Below are 19,367 nucleotides of genomic sequence, written 5' to 3'. Positions count from 1 at the left end.
TATGGACAAAAAAAGTGTTATCAAGTTCAGAGAGTTCACTTTTATGCCAGGTTTTGGGAACACAAATGATCAAACTGAAAGCAGCACTGCTCAGTGCTACTTCCTTAAACTCATGTTGTCAGTTTTGGTTGACCCTTGCGGAGCCAATAAAAGTGACACAGATACTGGTTTATCTTTCAAAACAAGGTCTGACTGCCAAAATGATCCCTGCAGCACCACTATCACTCTTCTTGTATCCTGTATACGTGTATCCACTATCACACAAGCACGTTCTGAGAGAAGAGCTGACCTAATAACTGCGATAAGATAAAAGGCAATTTATTGCAGTTATCTTAACATTTAGGAAGGAAAGAACCAATATACTACTAATTTAAACTATTGTGAAGTGTCAACATTATCAGAATTTGTTGTTTTAATCTGACATTTAACAGATGAATGAAACTCAAAGTTTTTCAGTCATAATAATTGTTTTGGGAAACTGATTTTTTTTAAACCCACAGCAAAGGTTCAAGCCATTATCTTCTACATATGAAAAGTCTTCTCTTAAATCTTACAACATTTTGATCCTTTTTACACTTTCTGCCTATCTAGTGAAGGATAGCCGCTTTACTTAACATGAAGGATCACACATGAGCAACACGTCTGCTGCCTTGTCTACTAACAGTGGAATTTGCCCCTGATAATGACCATAAAATGAGTCTTTGATCCCATTATTTAAAAAAAAATGCACGAGAAAACAGATCAAGAAGTTTTGAGCCATATTTTTTTTATTGTATAACTTTAGATTAGCACATAGAAATTGTATCAAGGATCAAAGCTGCCAATCACAGCCTAGCGTGAGGTAATGACCACTGTCAGGCTCTGTTGTGTGGAACAGATGTGAAGCTAACCATTCAAGTGTTTACTCAGCCAGGAGATTATGAAATAATGTGACTTGTTTAGTGCGTGGACTGTATGGGGGAAGGATGTCTGATCTGAGCAGCAGCAGGGATACCCCCTGTGTGGTGACATGCCAGGACATGACAAATGGAGAATGATGATTCTACAAACACCAAGCTGCAATGTTAAGGTGTGTTAGAATATCTAACTTGTGTATATGTGCTTTGCTAAAATATTATCAAAATGTGCTCATGTGTGGTCATAAATTAACAGGTTTCTTCACAGATGGTTTTAAGCTCCTGAGAGGCTACAGATCCCCCAGAACTAAAATGAAATAAAAGTCATAATATGAGGAATTTAGCTTTGAGCTGTGACAAAGAAGTATTCTTGTATGATTGTGTGTTTTTCATATAAATGATGTGTTTTCAGTTTTAAAATAAGGAAGACTGAGATTTGGAACAGTGTTTTTTATAATCTGCAAGAGTAAGGGATAAAAACAGGAAGTTTAACTGCATCAGTGAAACTGTGGTTTTGAGAAAAACAGATAGAAGGGAAGAAGTTAAAGGTCTGTTTTTACAAAGGCCATGAGTGTATGCGTCTGCAAGTGTCTGTATGTGTAACTCTCTTCTAGGAAATCTATGGTTGTGCTGCGCCCAAAGAGAACAACAACGTGAACAAGCACAGAGGTGGTGATGTGACGCGCACCAGAAGACTCAGACAAGGGAAATGACATGTCTAAACTAGGAGGAGTTGAAAAGAATGATAAAAGGGTTCGAGGAACGAGATAGGGGGTTCTTTTACCCCAGCATTTGTCTGATGACAGGGAAAGGTAACTGAACCCAGATCTGCTGGAAATTCTAGGCTCATTTGTAATCAATAAATCTCAGTATCAATTGAGAACTGTCGTTCTTCGTCATCTCTTATCATCATCAAAGAACGCCAGAAAACAAGGTGAATTTAAGGTAAAAACAGGGGGTCAGATGTTTTTAAAGTGTACCCTGTGTAGGACTTAATTGTGTTTATCTAAAGTACCCTGGTGATTATGTGTGATAATGACAAGTGTGGGAAGTTGATAAATTATTAATTAAGTTTTTACAAGGTGAGGAAAAAACACCTAGTTTCCAACAGGAGGTAGAGTGCACGCATACTTTCAGTATGAAGGAGTTAAAGGCAGAGAAAGAGTCAAATTTGAACAGGGAGCATGGAAGTGATTGGCTGACAGTGAGGGAGTGCCATTGTGCTATTGGATGATAAGGTTATGAATGAAACTGCAAATCAAACAATAATCAGCCGAGACACCGACAGCAGGAAAAAGTGGGTGAGCGTGCGTGAGTGGAATAAGATTCACTCATATTGACTAAAAGAAAAAAGTCTTCCAAGTTTTAAGGGTTTCATTGTGTTGCCCTTTTGCTTCATTGGTGAATGAGTTTCAGTCAGGAGAGGGATTATTCATTTCCCTGTTCCTTTATCAAGTGCAAATTTGTTAAAGTGGGAGCTCTTTCTCTACCCTATCTGTGGAGAAAACACACAAATGGTCTCCCTCCAAAACCGTGTAGTTGTGAGCACATGGTCCTCAGAAGATACGCTGTATTAACAGGTTTATCTATTTGGAAAGCTGCCAAGATCAATCCAGATAGTGTATGTGCTTTATACTGCCAACAGACTGACGGCTCTGACCTACATATTTTCTTTCCTTATTTCTTTATTTCATCAGATCCCTGTTAGCTGCTACCAAAGCAGCAGCTACTCTACCTGGGGTCCACAACATATAAGAGGGAATGATCTTAAAACTATCCTACCAGGAGGGAAAAACTGATACTGTTTATCTAGTAGAGCTGTTGATATCTGAATCAAGTGTAGTGCTGAAAATTAGCAGGTTTCATTAGATTGTGAACTGATGTGAACAGGTCAAGTTTCAGTGAAGCCTGTTGGATTTGGATGCTACCTTCTTTGTTAAAAGCTTTTAAAGCACTTAAAAAGGTGTATTGTGCTTTTTTGGGGGGTATGCATTGTTTTTCTGGTACCCCCTGTAGTAGCTTTACATGTTTACAGCTCAGAAGAAATCCCTGTCCCACACTGGTGTTGTAGAAAAACCTTAATACAGCCTGAGGCCCTGTTAACACGACAACGTTTCACCTGAAAACGCTAAAACGCAGTGAAAACTCAGTGAAAAAAATCTGCGTCCATCAGCGTTTTCAGTCCTACACTGATGGACTGAAAACGCTGTAGTGAGCATCCCAAACCTATAGGTGGTGCTATAACTGTCTTGTCCAGAAGCCGCTTTTGTGGGATCTCCACTGAAGTAGAGTTGAGCCGGTCATCTGGTGTATTAAGGAATACTAAGTTAAAAAGTGGAGCAAAAGATGCAGATTTTGTTGAAAGACAGTCAGCAGATACAGCATATTGAGTAGCACAAGCACAACACGGTAGTTCGTGACGATCGTAACAACGGTACTGTTGTCCTGTTGTAAGCGTGTGCGCAAGGCAGACTGTGATGTCAGCGTTTCCACTGAAAACGCCGGCTTTTACCGTTTACATGGCAATGGTGTCGGGAGTGTTTCAGAAAAACCCCACTCCGGAGGCTGTTTTCAAAACTTTGCATTTTAGATCGGCTGAAACGCCGTTTCCGTGTAAACGCGAGGCTGAAACGCAACAAAACTTTTGCGTTTCACCCTAAAGCCGTTGTCGTGTAAACGGCCCCTCAGTCTGACGTGCTTTGTTTGAGCTGCTATCTCTTTAAGACTCTTTACTCCACAAGCCCCCTTTCCTCTGACTGGCCAACCCTCTGGAGGCCTGTTGTAGGTAGTGAAGCATTAAGGAAACTTTTTTCAGACCAACAGTCCTTATGAGATGATCTCATAGTTTCACGAAGTCTTATGAGCATGTTCTGAAGATGGTGTGCTTTATATTTCTACAACAGAGTGCTTTAAGCAGTTTACAGACAGCTTCATAGATTTCTATGAAATATGAATATGTGGCATTCTGAAAATCTTCATACATTTGGAATAAGTGTTCAGGAGTGATCATTTATATCCATATTTAGAATATGAGGAAGCATATTTCCCCCTCTTTAATGAATTCTTTATGATGGATTAATCTTGTATAAAAGTCTACAAGTGTGCAAACTTGACCTTGTCATTTTCAAATAGCACTTAATTTGTGCCTGTTCATAGCTTAGCAATACATATAAAACAAGTTTTCATTCTCTTTTCTGTTCACTAAAAACAGTTTCATCCTGGTTTATACATTACTGGTGACAAAGGGATAATATTCAACTGATCCAAACATATTACAAACTCTCAGTTTGTAATCTGAATACCTTCACACACGACTGGTGTTAAAATGTGTTGATAACTGCCCCTGAAACCGAAACGTGATCACACTGAAGTTGGCAATCTCTGAAACTGTCTATCACGATGAGTCAGTGGCAGTATGATGTTATTGAAACTGTTGGCCTGAAAGCACCTGACAAACGGTGACACCCTATGTTTAAACAACCCAGGCATCAAGCCAGTATATATATATATATATATATATATATATATATATATATATATATATATATATATATATATATATAGCATATTTGTGAAGGGTTTTCAGGGTCAGGAGCTGATAAATTATCCATTTTTTTATTTGAAATTTCTTTTAAGCTGTTTCAAAGAAAGCAGAGATTTCCATCTGGCAGCTTTAACAGCGACTGATACTGCTCCACAATGAACCTTTGAGTTAATAAGTCCTCACAAAGCGGTGGGGAGTCTTGGATTTCACTGCTTAGAGATTTATTGACAAGCTGCAGTTAAAAGCTATATATGCAAAGAGGGGAATGGTACACATTCATGGCAGCTCCTATATGCTATGTATGAAACAAGAGCAGACCAAACAAACATAAAAGAATCTCTACTTTTATTAAATGACACGAGACTTAACCCCTGGTATTTGAAAAAAAAATAAAAAACGCACCATACAGACATAATTCTCACCCACACTTCCTTATCCTATCCTGGCACTTCCTGCTTTATGGGAAATTCCAACCAGATAATGGCACAAGTGTGTAATCCACAGAATGCCCTCACTTTTTCTGAGTACTGACAGAGGATTTGAGAAGAGGAGCTGCTGCCTCCCTTTGGGTACAGCAGAGAACAGCAGACAGAAGAGACAAACTTCAGAGCCTTCAAACTTCTTTTAAGTCTACAGGGTTACAACATTGAGAGGTTGTAAAATCTGGGCCTGTCAAATTGCAGTACATCATAGTGCTTGCACTTTCACTGACCCCTCTTTGTTGCTCTTTCCCACACTGCCTTCATCGGATTGATATACATTTCAAGAGCAAGCCCTTTCCCTCTGATGTCTGGAGAACAAATACTTGTATGTTCACTCTTACAATCAGCCTCTAGTGTGATTCCCAGGACACACAGACTGAGCATAACAGCTCGAAGTCAACCTTTACCCTTATTTCACTTGATCTTTTCATTTTTTGCCTTACATGCCATGTCAATTTCATTTTTATCTCTGGCAGAATAAAACTCTGCTTTTAAAAGTAACATCTTTTTCTCTGTATTTCCATTTTCTTTGAGTGTCAGTGAACTTCAGTTTAATAGGAGGGTCAATAAGCATTATAACAGGAAACAGCAAATGCTCGGACTGGGAGTTACCACAGTGATGCAACTAACTCATTAATCTTAACTCAGATCACTGCTCCACCACATCCTAAAGTTCTACAGTTTCATTTAGCAGATGCTTTTGTCCAAAGCAAAATACAACATAAGCACGAATTCAGACAGAAGGGAAAACTTTAGTGCAACAAAGTGTTACAAGTTATTTGGCTGCATGTACTGCCAGTAAGTGCAAGACAGTTTTTCCCCCATGTAGAAAAATGTAGCCACCATTTATATGATATAGTTCAACCTTCAACAACATTAAAAATCAAGGCTGAATGCTGAAAAATGGTCTTAGACCTTCTGACTCATTCTAGCCCTGAGGAAAGAGGAGAAGGGTCAGCGTAAGTGTTTCCTGAACAGATGAGTAGAAGAGACTGTGTGGATCATATACAGTTAGGTAGTTCATGCCACCATTTGGGCAAAACAGAGGAGAAGAGTCTGGCTAGAGATTTAGAGCCACGCTGGGCTAAGCGCACCAGGCGTCCTTCACAAGCACAGCGTAGTGGGCGAAATCCCTTACCCATCCCTAAGTGGATGTATGTGATTAAATGGTTTTGCTAAACAAAATTAGAAAGTCTAAATTGGATGACTCTAAATTTTGGTTGCGCACAATGTTAGGTCCTCTTAAGAGATAATCAGAATAAATATTAACACCTTTTGGTGTTGATATAATGAACATCACTTATTACTGGCTGACTGTCAAACCCAAACCCATCTTTGCTTATATAGCAATCTTCCATACATTCAAACATGCAGCACAAAGTGCTTGACAAAACAACCGTCAATAAATAAAGCACATGAGAAGAGGAGTCATAAAAGATTAAAAAGTAGAAATAAAACAAGTGCAATATGATATGATCTGATGGATACGATAACATAAATTGTATAAATGAATGAAGATAGAATCAAATTAAATGAAATTAAATAAAACATTTTTTAAAAGTTTTAACTGTAGAAATAAAAGTAAAAGTAGTTACAATGTAGTTCAGGGCTAAAAAAGACATCTAAACAAGAAGTTTTTCAATTTACTCTTTAAAACTCAATATAGTCACATGTTGCCTTAAGATTCAATGTGAAACTCATATATGTGGACGGCTCACTCAGGAAGACTTTTCTGTAGTTTGATCTGTTGTCATCATGTTGCATTTCCTCTCTCATCTCATGTCCGAAAACAGCCCCACTTCACATCCTGATAGCTTATCACGTTACTTGTGTCCATTTTTGAATCACTTTCTCCCCCTTCATCATTTATGCCATTGCTACATGCAAACTTCCTCCTTCTCTCTGTTACCACCAAGTCTTCACAGCTTTTTTCCCCTTTACACTGCATCCTCAGCCATCCCTCCTTCAACTTCCAGCCGTCACAGTCTCTTCAGCTTCATATCTCCTGAGCCTCTGGTAACAACATTGACCAACACTTCAACCAACAAGTGTCTGAACTCCACAGGATATAAAGGAGATTGTGCTGCAGCTCAGAGCACATGAACCTCAATATCTCTATGTCTGTGTGGAGTTTTAGTGTGAAATGTTCTCTTGATTCTGAAAATGTTTCTTTAAAATAACCAGAAAAGCACCCAGAGAGCACGGACCTGCACCAAGCATATTGTGATTGTCACGCAACACTTTAGTCCTACTTTAATGTTATACTCCCTTTCAGGGAGTTCTTATACTTATACTAGTTCTTGTACTTTCAAAATTATTTTGACTTATTATTACAGAATGTACTCTATTTGCTCAAATTTGTATTTAATGGATTGTGTCTGATAAAAAAAGAACACATAATCTCATAGATCGAAAATAAAGATTGGAGTTTGCAGCCTTGTGTACCACTAGTCTCTAAACATACAGTCAGTATCACTACTTAACTTAATTTCTGAACATCATTTTGATACACTACATTGCTTTGTTTCCATGTTGTTGACAGTTGGAGGCAGGGCCTATGAACTGTGACGCTTACACCTCACTGAGCAGCAGGGTTACCTTCATAAGCCAAGTTTTTAAAATTCATTTATCTATTCTTTTTAAATGTAAAAAGTTTCAAAAAGATACTGGAAAATATCAAATGTGACTTAAAAAGGATGACATGGTTATATTTTGAATAGTATGATGAAACTAACTTGAATTGAAGTGGTTTAGCTTCCTGATCCACATTCACCGTGTGCCCAAACCAGTTATTCAATAAAGCGCAACAGCTGTTTAATTTCCTTTACATCACCTTACAACATTAAAAATGGTGTAGTAAAGGAAGCTAATGGACTCAAGTGGCATAATATCCATACTTTATGAATGTGTAATGGAAAAACAGCACTGACACATGACCTTATTTGGTCAGTCTGACGTATTTTGTCGTTAAAAACAGACTGAGTCACCTCTCATCTGGGGGGTAGCTCCACCCTCCTGCTGCTTCAGGTGAAACTGAGGATGGGGGAGGGTAAATGAAAAGGGGAGATAAACAAACAAAGAAATCTAGAGAACATTTTTTTTTAAAATGCTTGATTTGTGTTAAAATGATGAATTTAATCCTGTATTTTGTGACACATGCTGAGCAGTCTCAAAGTGTGGTTTGATAAACGGATGGTGGTTGGAGGTTAAACAGGTTATGTGTTTGGGAGTGGACCTGGAGAAAAAGGGTGACGACGGGAGGCTGTTTTGCTCCAGGGCCCCTCCTCCCTCCCTCCCTAAGAGGAGATCATATGTACCTGCTCTCCTCTGAAAACTCTGCCATTCAAAAAACTCAGAGGAAGCAGCGGGAGGGAAAATCTCACGTCACAAGAGAGGATTTACTGCAAAAAGAGAGACTTTGAAGTCACATCTGATCACAGACAGAAGTTGCTTTTGAGGGGGAGATCTACAAAACCACAATGGTGTCGGCTGGGTTACAGATGCTGGGTGCTGCACTTGGCGTCATAGGCTGGATTGGCGCCATCATCGTCTGTGCCATCCCCATGTGGAAGGTCACTGCTTTTATTGGCAGTAACATCGTCACCTCACAGACCTCATGGGAAGGGATCTGGATGAACTGTGTGGTCCAGAGCACCGGCCAGATGCAGTGCAAAGTCTATGACTCCATGCTGGCCCTCAGCTCTGATCTCCAGGCTGCCCGCGCCCTGACCATCGTCGCCATCATAGTGGGCATCCTGGCTATCCTGCTGGCTGTGGCAGGCGGTCGCTGCACCAACTGTGTGGAGGATCCATCATCCAAGACCAAGGTGGGCATTGCAGCTGGAGTGATGTTCATCGCGGCTGGGATCCTCGTCCTCATTCCTGTCTGCTGGACGGCCCACACCATCATCCGAGACTTCTACAACCCCCTGATGGTTAATGCACAGAAGAGAGAGTTAGGGGCTGCGCTCTACATCGGCTGGGGAGCAGGTGCTTTGATGGTGATCGGAGGAGGGATGCTCTGCTGCAACTGCCCCAAGAAGGAAAAAGATACCTACACTGCAAGGTACAACGCTGCCAGGTCTGAGGCCTCTGCACCAGCATCTGGGAAAGACTATGTTTGAACTGGGCGTAGAAATCAGTAACTGAACCATGCACTGGGACAGATGAACTGGTGCCACTGGGTGTTGTTACAAGATGTTACCTTAGAAAGAGGAACTCATGAGTTGTTTTCCTCCTGAGAGTATTTGAAGAAAGGAACCACAGCTGAGGAGAGAAAAGTGAAATGTTAACACACAAGTGCTTGTGCATGTTTGGTTCGTGACATGTTTGTTGGTCATTTTTTAAAGTCTTTCTGCGTGGTGTCATATAACCTTAATAATGTATATGGGTTGTTTTTATGAAATGTGTTCAAGATTCATGATTTTTCAGTTCTGCTGTAAATAAATATTTTGTTACAAAGCTCTTGTGCCCTGTTTATTCTTTTCTCACACAAAAACACACCAGACATGTTGAACACAATGCCTGATTCATGCAGTGCTCTTAAAAAGGGAACAAGTCTACGAAATTCATCGGGTTGCTTTTAGTGCATTCAAGTTGATGTTAATTCAACTTTTTACCTGTTTGATTAAATGAAGCAACATTGCAAAACCAAACTGAGGATCGTTTTTTAAAAACATGCCCCCAACACCTCAGTGAAGCATCTATTGTCTGACTTTCCTGTTGATCAGGTTTAGGTGTGGCTCACAAAACAGGTCTTTGTTCAAACTGTCAGCTAACAGACAGTTGTACTTGTACTATGTGTGGACTCACAGGACTAATCTTTCACTTGGTTGAATGTTAAAAATCAAGTATTAAGATACTAGAAATTAGCCAAATCCATTTGCTCAGATCATTTAGCAGAACGTTTCTACTCACTAATATGGCTTACTGATTTTTCAGTTAATGTTTATTGTTATTTTATATGTAAGAATATATTTAAACTGGTTTGATGAAAATGCCTACACTGAATACACGCAGCAGTACAGTCCAGTATGATACGTTAACACTGAGATGTTATAGTGACCACAAAGGTGAATTCTCTGTTGTTTGTCAGGAAACTTTTATCTTTATCTACCCTCAGGTGAGTTTGTATTTGCTCAAGACATTACCTGAGTGGCTGGGCCTATGTGTGTGTGTGTGTGTGTGTGTGTGTGTGTGTGTGGGTGGGTGTAAGCACAGGTGGATCTGGAGCCATTGTTCCTGGTCTGGAATCTTTGCTTGAGGTAACAAACCTTGTATGTGTGGGAACAATGACCCCAGAGAGAAAGAAAACAAGGGTTGTGGATATCAGGTCTCAGCTTTCCCCCTTTTGTCTGGGAGCACAGAAACTCCACCCTGAAAGTCTGAATCCGCAATGGTAGGGAGTTATCTTCTCAAAGTGTGGACCTCAGACCTCCGGAGCACAGCGAACACTTGAAACATTTACAGTCAGATCATCTCCAAGCTGCCTTCTCTTCATCCTGGTTCACGGCACAGAGTCCTGGCCTCTGTAGGGTAACCATGGCTTCTCAAGGCCTCCAGATCATGGGCGTGCTGCTGGCCTTTGTCGGCTGGCTAGGCACCATCATCACCTGCGCTATGCCAATGTGGAGAGTCACTGCTTTCGTCGGGGCGAACATCGTCACCGCTCAGGTGATCTGGGAAGGCCTGTGGATGAACTGCGTGGTTCAGAGCACGGGCCAAATGCAGTGTAAGGTTTATGACTCCATGCTTGCTCTACCTCAAGACCTGCAGGCTGCCAGAGCCATGGTGGTCATCTCTGTTGTAGTTGGGGTGTTTGGCGTTCTCATGGCTGTAGTTGGAGGGAAGTGCACTAACTGCATGGAGGACGAAGTGGCTAAAGCCAAAGCCTGTATTGTGTCTGGAGTGATCTTCATAATCGCGGCTCTGCTCATCTTGATCCCGGTGTCGTGGTCGGCTCACGCAGTGATCAGAGACTTTTACAACCCCATGGTGATCGCGGCTCAGAGGAGGGAGCTTGGAGCAGCACTTTATATCGGCTGGGGCTCTGCTGGGCTGCTGCTGCTGGGAGGAGGCCTGCTGTGCAACAACTGCCCCCCAAAAGACAGCAGACCCTACATACCTGCCAAGTTCGCTCCTTCAAGAAGCGCGCCCTCAAATGCAGACTATGTGTGAGTGTTTGGGCTGAAGCTGCTATGAACATGTTTTCTGAAAGTGTAGATACCAAAAAGTTTATTTTGGTGGTTTAAAATGTTATGAAGGCTGATGAAAGCAAAGAATCTATCCTTTTAGGTCGATTTGACAAAAAAAAAAAAAAATTACATAGATTTTTCAAATGACAGCACTGTGAAACTTATTTTGTTTCTTTAATTTGATTTCAAAGTCTAACGTGTCAAATTATAACAAATGATACCATTATTTGGTCTGATGCTTTCCTTTTCCATTGTTTATAAACAATAAGATATCTATGAAGTGTCGCTAACATGACAGTAGGAAAATTACCTCTTTAATTTGAACACAAAGTTTCTTTAATTAATGTCAAACACTGAATGAATTTTAGTTGTGAAAAGATTTATTTCTACCAATATGAAGATAGACTGTAAAATGATTCAGTAATTACTGTTGCAGTTGTATTTCCAATGTGACTAATAAATCCTCTTTGTTCATACTGTTTATTGTGTTCTCATGTTTATTTCTTCACCTCGTGGACTGTGATATCACCAACATGTTACTTCTTAACGGTATCTCATGAAAGGCACTCAGGAAATACAGAGGAGAAGATTCCTGGGAATTCACCGACTAAAACGCTGACCGTGCTGTATCAATTGTTTTTGTATCAAAGCATTATTTACAGTTTCTGTCCAGACCAAAATGGACATCAGCCAGTGACAACAGTGCTCGGTGTAAGCTTGGATTCATGTTGCTAAGAAACTCTTTTACATCCTCAAAGAATGGATATTTACACTTCGCACAGTAAGAGCACATCTGCCAAGCCTTGGCAGGAAGATTTATCCAAAAGTTCTTTAATGGTTTTCTTTTTGTTCTGAGGCGTTTAATTTAAAACCAGTCTGACAAGAAAGACAATACCCCCCCTGTAATTTTTCATGTTGGTGTCTGCTTTCAGTTCGACCAATCAGAGGAGAGCAGGCCTGTGGTGAGAAAAAAGGACCAGTTCTCCATCTTTTAAGCAGCAGAGGCCCACAGTAAAAATAGTTCATTGAACTTTTATATGGTTACTTCATTTTAGAAAAAAAGCACACTACTATTGTTAAAATAAATAAAGTATTATCACAATAGTTTTAAAGTCATTTTATCAACAAAATACACAATGTAGAACCATAGATGCCAGTGTTGTACACTCTATATCATATTTAACCAGTGGATGTGGAAATGATTGAGTATTATTTGATATTTTCATGTGTGAGTCAGTTTAATGTTTTAGATGAGCATTCATTGGATTTTAAATTGCCCCAAATTAGTGCAATCTCATCTCAGTACTCAAAGCATTCACCCAAAGCATGTCTATCATAAAGTTTTTTCATTTCTTTTTGCAGGATATTAGGGTAATTTTTTTTAGAAGCATTACTTACAAAAGAACTAGTGGTATCAAAATCTTCTAAATTAATACCTTATCAGAAAACGATACCTACAACAAAAATGCAGTGTGTAATATCAGTTTTGAAGAGAAAATGTAGCACTGGTTTTCTTGTCCCCCAAATCAGACATCTAAAATACACTGTTGAAAAACAAAACTGTTTATTGTAAAGAAAAACAAAATGCAACTGAACAAAATGTCTTTAGACAAGTACATGAGTCTTTGCCAAGTGCTAATGTTGTCAAAATAAAAACAAAAGAGGTACAACAGGATAGTTTATCCACAGTGAATTAAAACTTATATCAAAGAATAAAAGAACGTAAACAGTAACAAAGAAAAGGTTTTATAACTTTACTGAAGTTTTTGTTTCATTACTGTAACATGATGCATACAAAAAAATATTTTGTGTGTTTCAGGAACAAAAGTCAACAGTGTGTTAGTTAAAAAAGAGTTAAACATTGTTCAGGTCTTGTCTTATTAAGACAACAGGTTTGTACTTCATGTAAAGTCCCTTTTCAAAATGTCCTCATCTCTCATGTGATGTAGAAACTTCATACAAACTCCTTCCCAGGTGTTGTGGATTTAGGCGGGGAGTACTTTGCCCCATTGTAGCGATCTCTCCCTGACGGGCACTGACAGCAGAGCAGAGCTCCTCCGATCAGCAGCAGTCCTGATGCTCCCCAGCCGATGTACAGACAAGCACCCAGCTCCCTCCTCTGCGCATCAGGAACCATGGGGTTGTAGAAGTCCTTAATGACTGTGTTAGCCGGCAGGGACACAGTCACCAGACACAGAGCCCCACTCAGGATGAAGAAGACACCTGCAGAGATCGCCACTTTGCCTTTCGCTACTTTGTCTCCGATGCATGTGGTGCATTTCCCTCCAACCACCGACAGCAGCAGGCCAAAGAGGGAGAACAGGATCGCGATGACCACCATAGCCCGGGCTGCCTGGAGGTCCGGAGGCAGGGCCAGCAGGGAGTCATAGACCTTACACTGCATCTGACCCGTGCTCTGCACCACACAGGTCATCCAGAGGCCTTCCCAGATGGTCTGAGCCACAACAATGTTGTTTCCAATAAAAGCAGAGACTTTCCACAAGGGCAGCATGCAGATCAGGATGTTTCCAGTCCAACCAAGCACAGACAGCCCAACGCCCAGAATCTGCAGGCCTAAGGAAGCCATTCCTGTTTTCTTTCGCTCCTTTTTGTGTCCAACTAAAACCTCTCCAACTGTGGAGAAGTTTTATAGGAGCCGTGCAAACCCAAGTAGCCCCCTCTCCTCCTCAGAAGCAAACATCCATCATGCTGCCTTTGAGTTCAGAGGTGTTTCTCTCAAACAAAGAGGCCTGCTGGTGCCCCCACAGCGCTCTGAGAGAGAAGAGAAGCTGAGAGCAAGTTGTTCAGTAACAGTTCGTCAAGTGGAATTCAAAAGTGGAATTTAAATGTTTAAGTCCAACTTCATTGAAAAAGAATGTTATCTCTGGAGCATTTTCTTTGGTGAAAGTTTGCAATGTTGCTACATGGGAATCCTCAAGTCCTCAAAGTGACGCAATGCAGCACAATGAAGTCTTTGTTGAGTGTTGTCCACTGATGCTACAAAGAGGGAGAAGCTTGGACACTTTGAAAAAATAAAAAGGAAAGTTGAAGGAATCAAACAAAAGTTGCTTCAATGAAGTTAAGAAAATGGCATGGCTCTGATTTCAAGTGTATCATCACTGTAACAAGAACTGATTAATGGCCAACTGACAAGATTACTGTTTCTCAGCAATAAACTGTGAGATTCAGTTACTAAAGTTGAGTTGAGTACTAAGTGACCTATGTCAACATGTTATCATACTTAGAAAAAAACATGCCTATCATGCTGATGGTATCCATTATGTTTACTACATTCAAAATTTCAGAAAAAATCTGGGCATGCTTACAGTTTCTAAATAATCAGGCTTCAGTTCGTGATGTTAATAATTTTCAGGAGAAGTTCAGTTACATTCACCTGGTTCTCTTGCATGAGCGACACCAACAACGTGATGCAATTTGACAGTCGTTAGTATATACAGTAGTTAGAGTTAAGAAACTAACATTGAACTTTTGAATGCTTTTATTTAAAGGATATGTTGTAAGAAAGCAAAAAAAGTTCACTCAAGGAGGAAGAAACCAAGAAAAAGATGGTGTAAGTCTTTGAATGAAAGGTTTATATCTATGAGAACACAGGGGCATGGTTTGGGTGTGGCCCTGCTTTGTTTGTGCAACAAAAATGTCAATAAAATCAATCTATTGAAGCTTATGTATTTTAGCAGAGAATTTCATTTCAGTTCATTTAGTAGTTCTTAAAATTTTAAAGAGAATCAAGTGTTGGAAAAAACAAACTGTCATTGCCATGCGCCTCATGGCTACAAAGCCCCAACCCTCCAACTTTGGCACCACCAAGTGGCCTGAGTTTGGCTGTGGAGTTGACACTACTGACTCTGAATCAAGTCTTGTATGAACACCTGTTCAAACATTTGAGGTTTATTATCCTTTTTTAATTTTTTAATTTTTTATTTTTTGCCCTGAACAATAAACCATTTTATTAGAATCAGCTGTTGGTTGGAAGTTTTGACAAAAAAAGCATAAGTATGAAAAGCCTTGTGATAAAAAGCTTATTTTAAATACAATGAAAAATGAATGAAAATGAAAAATTTTAATCCATGTGATCCATTCACCCATTCCTTACACTTTTCAAAATTAACTATCAAATATAAACAATTAAATAAAATAATGGTCAAAACTAACAATAACAAATCACACCAGACAGCAAATAAGTAAAATGCAATACTTCAGGGATACAAGGTGAAAGAGACAAGTACAATACAGTTAGCTGAATCAAAGTGGTGTTGAAGAAAGGAAAAAAAAAAAGTCCCTTAGTTTGCCTTTCTGACAGTGGTTAGGCTCATCGAAAGTCCACAGATATCAGGCTTCAGATCCATGACACTTGGCCATTTAATGGTGTTAAAACAAGCAGTAAAATCTAAAAAACAGTTCTAAAACTCAGTTTTAAGGGGCAGCCAAGATGGATGTGGTTAGATTACATTGCTTTCTTAAGCCTGACAGCAGAGTTTTACTCGATTCCAGTCTGAGGATGTTGACTTTTCAGTTTTTGGAAAAAGTGCAATAAAGCCATCTAATCTGGAGGAAAAGAAAGGCATGGTGACTTTTCATTGGTGGCAGAAGAAAGGAAATATTGTAGTGAACTGTCTGAAAAAGGCAAACTAGACCTGTATATTTTTGGTGAAGGGGAGACAGGAGACAGTCGTAACAGACAGTAGTGTGTGGCACTCCTGAAGTGCAAGCTTCATGCGCCCACAGATGACATCATGAGCTTAACCCATTATTTCATGTTAAAACTTACCCCAAGGAAGTTTGTTACAACTCTCCCTGAGTGTATCAGTGATGAGCCAGCTTAGCTTACGGCTAACAGCTAAAACATTACCATAAACAATTTGAAAGATAGTTAAACAAACATTTGATCAGCATGAGATACTTTGATAAGTTCAACGGCAAAGCAGGCTGTGTTGTCACAAAGAATAATTAAAGAAAATTCTTACCTCAAGATTTATGTTTCCCTCACAAATTTAGCAGTCTGTGCCTCAGGGTATTACTTTTTTACATGTTGACTAAGGACCAAACTGTGCATGTTCAAAGTAAATCAGGTGATTCCTAACTTGAATAATTTAGTGATTAATGCCTATGCTATTTTTTAAAAACCTTTTTAAACGAATAGATTTAACCAACAAGCAGATCCAACAGGTCAGCTGAAACTTAGCACAGGTGAAATCCCTCTGTTTGATCACTGCCATGCTCACTGAGCTTGAAATAAGGTGGTGGGCAGGAGGTCTTTCTTAAAAGCTAATGATCATTTTCTCTACAGGGAATCTGATGTCACCAAAAGGCAATTGAAGTTGAAACAATACTCAATATTTAAAATGTACTCTATATCTTTTTTTCAAACTTCCAGAAATAAAAGGAAAATGAAACAATTTAAAGACTTTACTAACTAAAAGAAAGAAAATTATTTGATGGATGGGTTTGTGCCAAGACCAACAACTTACTGAAATCAATCATCTTATTTATTGAAACATAAATGGAATTTGGTGTTGATGCATTCAAATTAACTAATACTGTCTGTAAGAAGGCACAGATTGAAATAAAGCTTTGAAATTCATAATATGCAATCTTAAGTTCTTCAAAGAAATCCAACCATGGCTCACGTTTCGTCTTTATCTGTGCATGGATGGTTGGATTAGCTTAATGACCACAGGTGTTTTCAGTCTGCCAAATTTTAAGTCAACCAATCAGGCGAGGCCACACCCCCATACGAGGGGTGTGATTATAAAACTGGAGGTCAGGAGTCAATCAGAAGTCAATCAGTATTCTGTGTTGCTGCTTCACCACACTGCGTCTTTTCTCCAGCTAACGTGTGGCGACTATGGCGTCTGCAGGCCTCCAGATTTTTGGCATCTTCCTGGGATCCATCGGCTTTCTTGGAGACATCCTGATCTGCGCCCTGCCCATGTGGAAGGTGTCTGCTTTCATCGGGAACAACATTGTGACAGCGCAGATCTTCTGGGAGGGCCTGTGGATGAACTGTGTGAAGCAGAGCACTGGACAGATGCAGTGTAAGGTGTACGACTCTCTCTTGGCCCTGCCTCGGGACTTGCAGGCGGCCCGTGCCCTGGTGGTGATCTCCATCCTGGTTGTCTTCATGGGAATCCTGCTTGCTGTCGCTGGAGGGAAGTGCACCAACTGCATTGAAGATGAGGTGGCTAAGAGCAGGGTGGCCATCACTGCAGGGGTGTTGTTCATTGTTGGCGGTATCCTGTGCCTGATTCCTGTGTCCTGGTCTGCTCATGCTGTCATCAGGGACTTCTACAACCCCATTGTAAGTGATGCACAGAGGAGGGAGCTCGGGGCATCGCTGTTCATCGGCTGGGGATCTGCTGGACTGTTGTTCATTGGTGGAGCGCTGCTCTGCTGTTCTTGCCAGCAGCGTAAAGATAGCAGATACTCGGTGAAATACTCTGCCCCTCGCTCAGCAGCCAGCGGTGGAGCCTATGTTTGAGAAGTCAACTCTGCACTTCTGTCCTAACTCCCAAGAGACTGGACTGGACTGAACTCTCAAAGTTGTGGTTTTTATAGCCTTAACTTAATGAATTTTACCTGTTTTAATAAAACTTTTAATGAACCTTAAAGTTCTTTGTGTTTCCTCAGAGATCTATGTGATGTTTCAAGTGCAAAAACGTTATCACTTTTGTGCCCACTGCAGGTCTTCATCTGCTAAACCATCTACTTAGTTGAAACGCTCATGAGCCACCTTAGATGTGGAGCTTACATTGGGGACTTGGAGGGTAAAATCTGTTAAATATTTTCAGTATCAATCTTTTGTGTGCAACTGACTTAGTACAGAGGCTTTCTAAAGTTGAGCTACTCATGTCTCTAAACCAGCAAACACTTTAACTCTGTGAACCTGTGGTTAGTTGGCAACTTTTACATATTTTAAAAATGGATAAAGTAACTTTTTTTTTTGCTAGGGTTGTGCATTTACATCTACATGTCTTCAAATTTCTATTCCTCTTAATATACTTGCAAAGCTGAGACAAGCACATAAATAAATGTCTTATATGGCTCATTAAGTCAAACCTTTGTCAGCTATATTGTCAAGGCTGCGTGATGTGCAAGTGTTGAATAGACTAGGATAGAACTTAATTTCCATAGTAACAAGTACAATGAAATTGAAGTAACAGCAGCAATCATGAAAACAAAAGTAAGAAAGTGTATAGAAAGTGCAAAAAGGTCCATAAGAAAATAGATGATGACAGCTTGTCCATCATTCTCAAGTTCAGCCAGCCTCCACCTCCACAGGGTCCAGGACTGAGCTCCTTCAGTCATGCTCCATCTCTGTCTCCTGTATCCTGTCTGCTCACAGCAGGTGAAGCTCTTCCAATATGGCATTTGTGTCCCTCTGTTGCTGAGTTAGCACAGCTAGCTCGTCCATCTTATTGGAGATAGCTCTCACGCTCCCAATAACGATGGATGGAAGGACAGGTCCATGTCGTCACTTTTAGCTCACACCTGAGAACCAGCACATCCTCCTCACTTCCTTCTCCTCACCTTGTGGGGAGAAATCAGGCCTTACACCAGTTAGCATTGACATGCTACAGGCTGCCAACAGCTGAGTTCACATGTAAACAATGCAGCCATGGTTACATGTAGGATCTCCAGACAAACACAGGAGAAAAACTAGTAAAAATATCACTGAAGACTCAAAACGTTTTGTGTCCATGACCAACAAATGAGCCATACAAAGTAATGATCCACTCCAAATACAAAGATTACAAAAAAGAGAGGAAAACATTACAAGAAACAGACAAAGAAGAGAGAGCTGCTGCAAAAGGCAGCCATAGCCAACAGGGCGGCGCCTAGCTTGTGCAAGTATTGTCGATTTCATGACCACAAATATTGTTCAAAATGATGATGGATGACGATGGACAATGCATATGGGAATGGTCATGACATATTTTCTAAAGGTATGAATGTTCAAAACTACTTGTTCTCAAAAGGAGTTATCCATCTTTCTTTTAAAGTAATAGAACTGGTTAACCCTTTGACTCCAAATCAGACTGCATCAAACCACAGCGCTGAAAGATTTAAACCTAAGTCACGTTAATTTTAAAGAGCCATTTTGATTTAAAAAGGAAAAGAAAAACATGATAATCCTGCTAAAAGAAATTCTATGAACCTGAAAAGCAGATGTCATGAATGATAATCAGGCTCCCTTTGAAATGTTCACGTAACTCAAGATTTTACAATAACT

At 40.1% G+C, this 19,367-nt stretch overlaps 3 protein-coding genes across 5 annotated transcripts; 2 read left to right on the top strand and 1 right to left on the bottom strand.

The window, feature by feature from the left end:
* Positions 1-8,122: 8,122 nt before the first annotated feature.
* Positions 8,123-11,099, top strand: LOC141791467 (claudin-4-like). Its single transcript, XM_074671980.1, has 2 exons — positions 8,123-8,877; positions 10,457-11,099. The coding sequence occupies exons 1-2, from the start codon at positions 8,402-8,404 to the stop codon at positions 11,097-11,099; spliced, it is 1,119 nt and encodes a 372-aa protein (XP_074528081.1). The 5' UTR covers positions 8,123-8,401.
* Positions 11,100-12,875: 1,776 nt separating this feature from the next.
* On the bottom strand, positions 12,876-16,782 carry LOC141791474 (claudin-4-like). 3 transcript variants are annotated; one of them, XM_074671988.1, is made up of 2 exons: positions 16,765-16,782; positions 12,876-14,138 (listed from the first exon to the last, which is right to left on the bottom strand). In XM_074671988.1, the coding sequence occupies exon 2, from the start codon at positions 13,701-13,703 to the stop codon at positions 13,071-13,073; it is 633 nt and encodes a 210-aa protein (XP_074528089.1). In that variant the 5' UTR covers positions 13,704-14,138; positions 16,765-16,782; the 3' UTR covers positions 12,876-13,070. The 3 variants fall into 3 exon arrangements, with proteins under 3 accessions (XP_074528089.1, XP_074528088.1, XP_074528090.1); XM_074671987.1 differs by lacking the exon at positions 16,765-16,782 and adding an exon at positions 16,102-16,378; XM_074671989.1 differs by lacking the exon at positions 16,765-16,782 and adding an exon at positions 16,102-16,378 and having other exon boundaries at positions 12,876-14,113.
* Positions 16,783-16,896: 114 nt separating this feature from the next.
* On the top strand, positions 16,897-17,903 carry LOC141791472 (claudin-like protein ZF-A89). The gene has a single exon (XM_074671986.1). The coding sequence runs from the start codon at positions 16,983-16,985 to the stop codon at positions 17,613-17,615; it is 633 nt and encodes a 210-aa protein (XP_074528087.1). The 5' UTR covers positions 16,897-16,982; the 3' UTR covers positions 17,616-17,903.
* The last annotated feature ends 1,464 nt before the right edge of the window (positions 17,904-19,367 follow it).

The sequence above is a fragment of the Halichoeres trimaculatus genome, unplaced genomic scaffold (assembly GCF_033239565.1).
Source record: "Halichoeres trimaculatus isolate MK-OKI-2021-1 unplaced genomic scaffold, fHalTri1.1 fHalTri1_scaffold_6, whole genome shotgun sequence".
NCBI classification, from domain to species: Eukaryota; Metazoa; Chordata; class Actinopteri; order Labriformes; family Labridae; genus Halichoeres; species Halichoeres trimaculatus.
The sequence above is the reverse complement of the archived record's forward strand: the minus strand, read 5'-3'. Positions and strand labels throughout refer to the sequence as shown.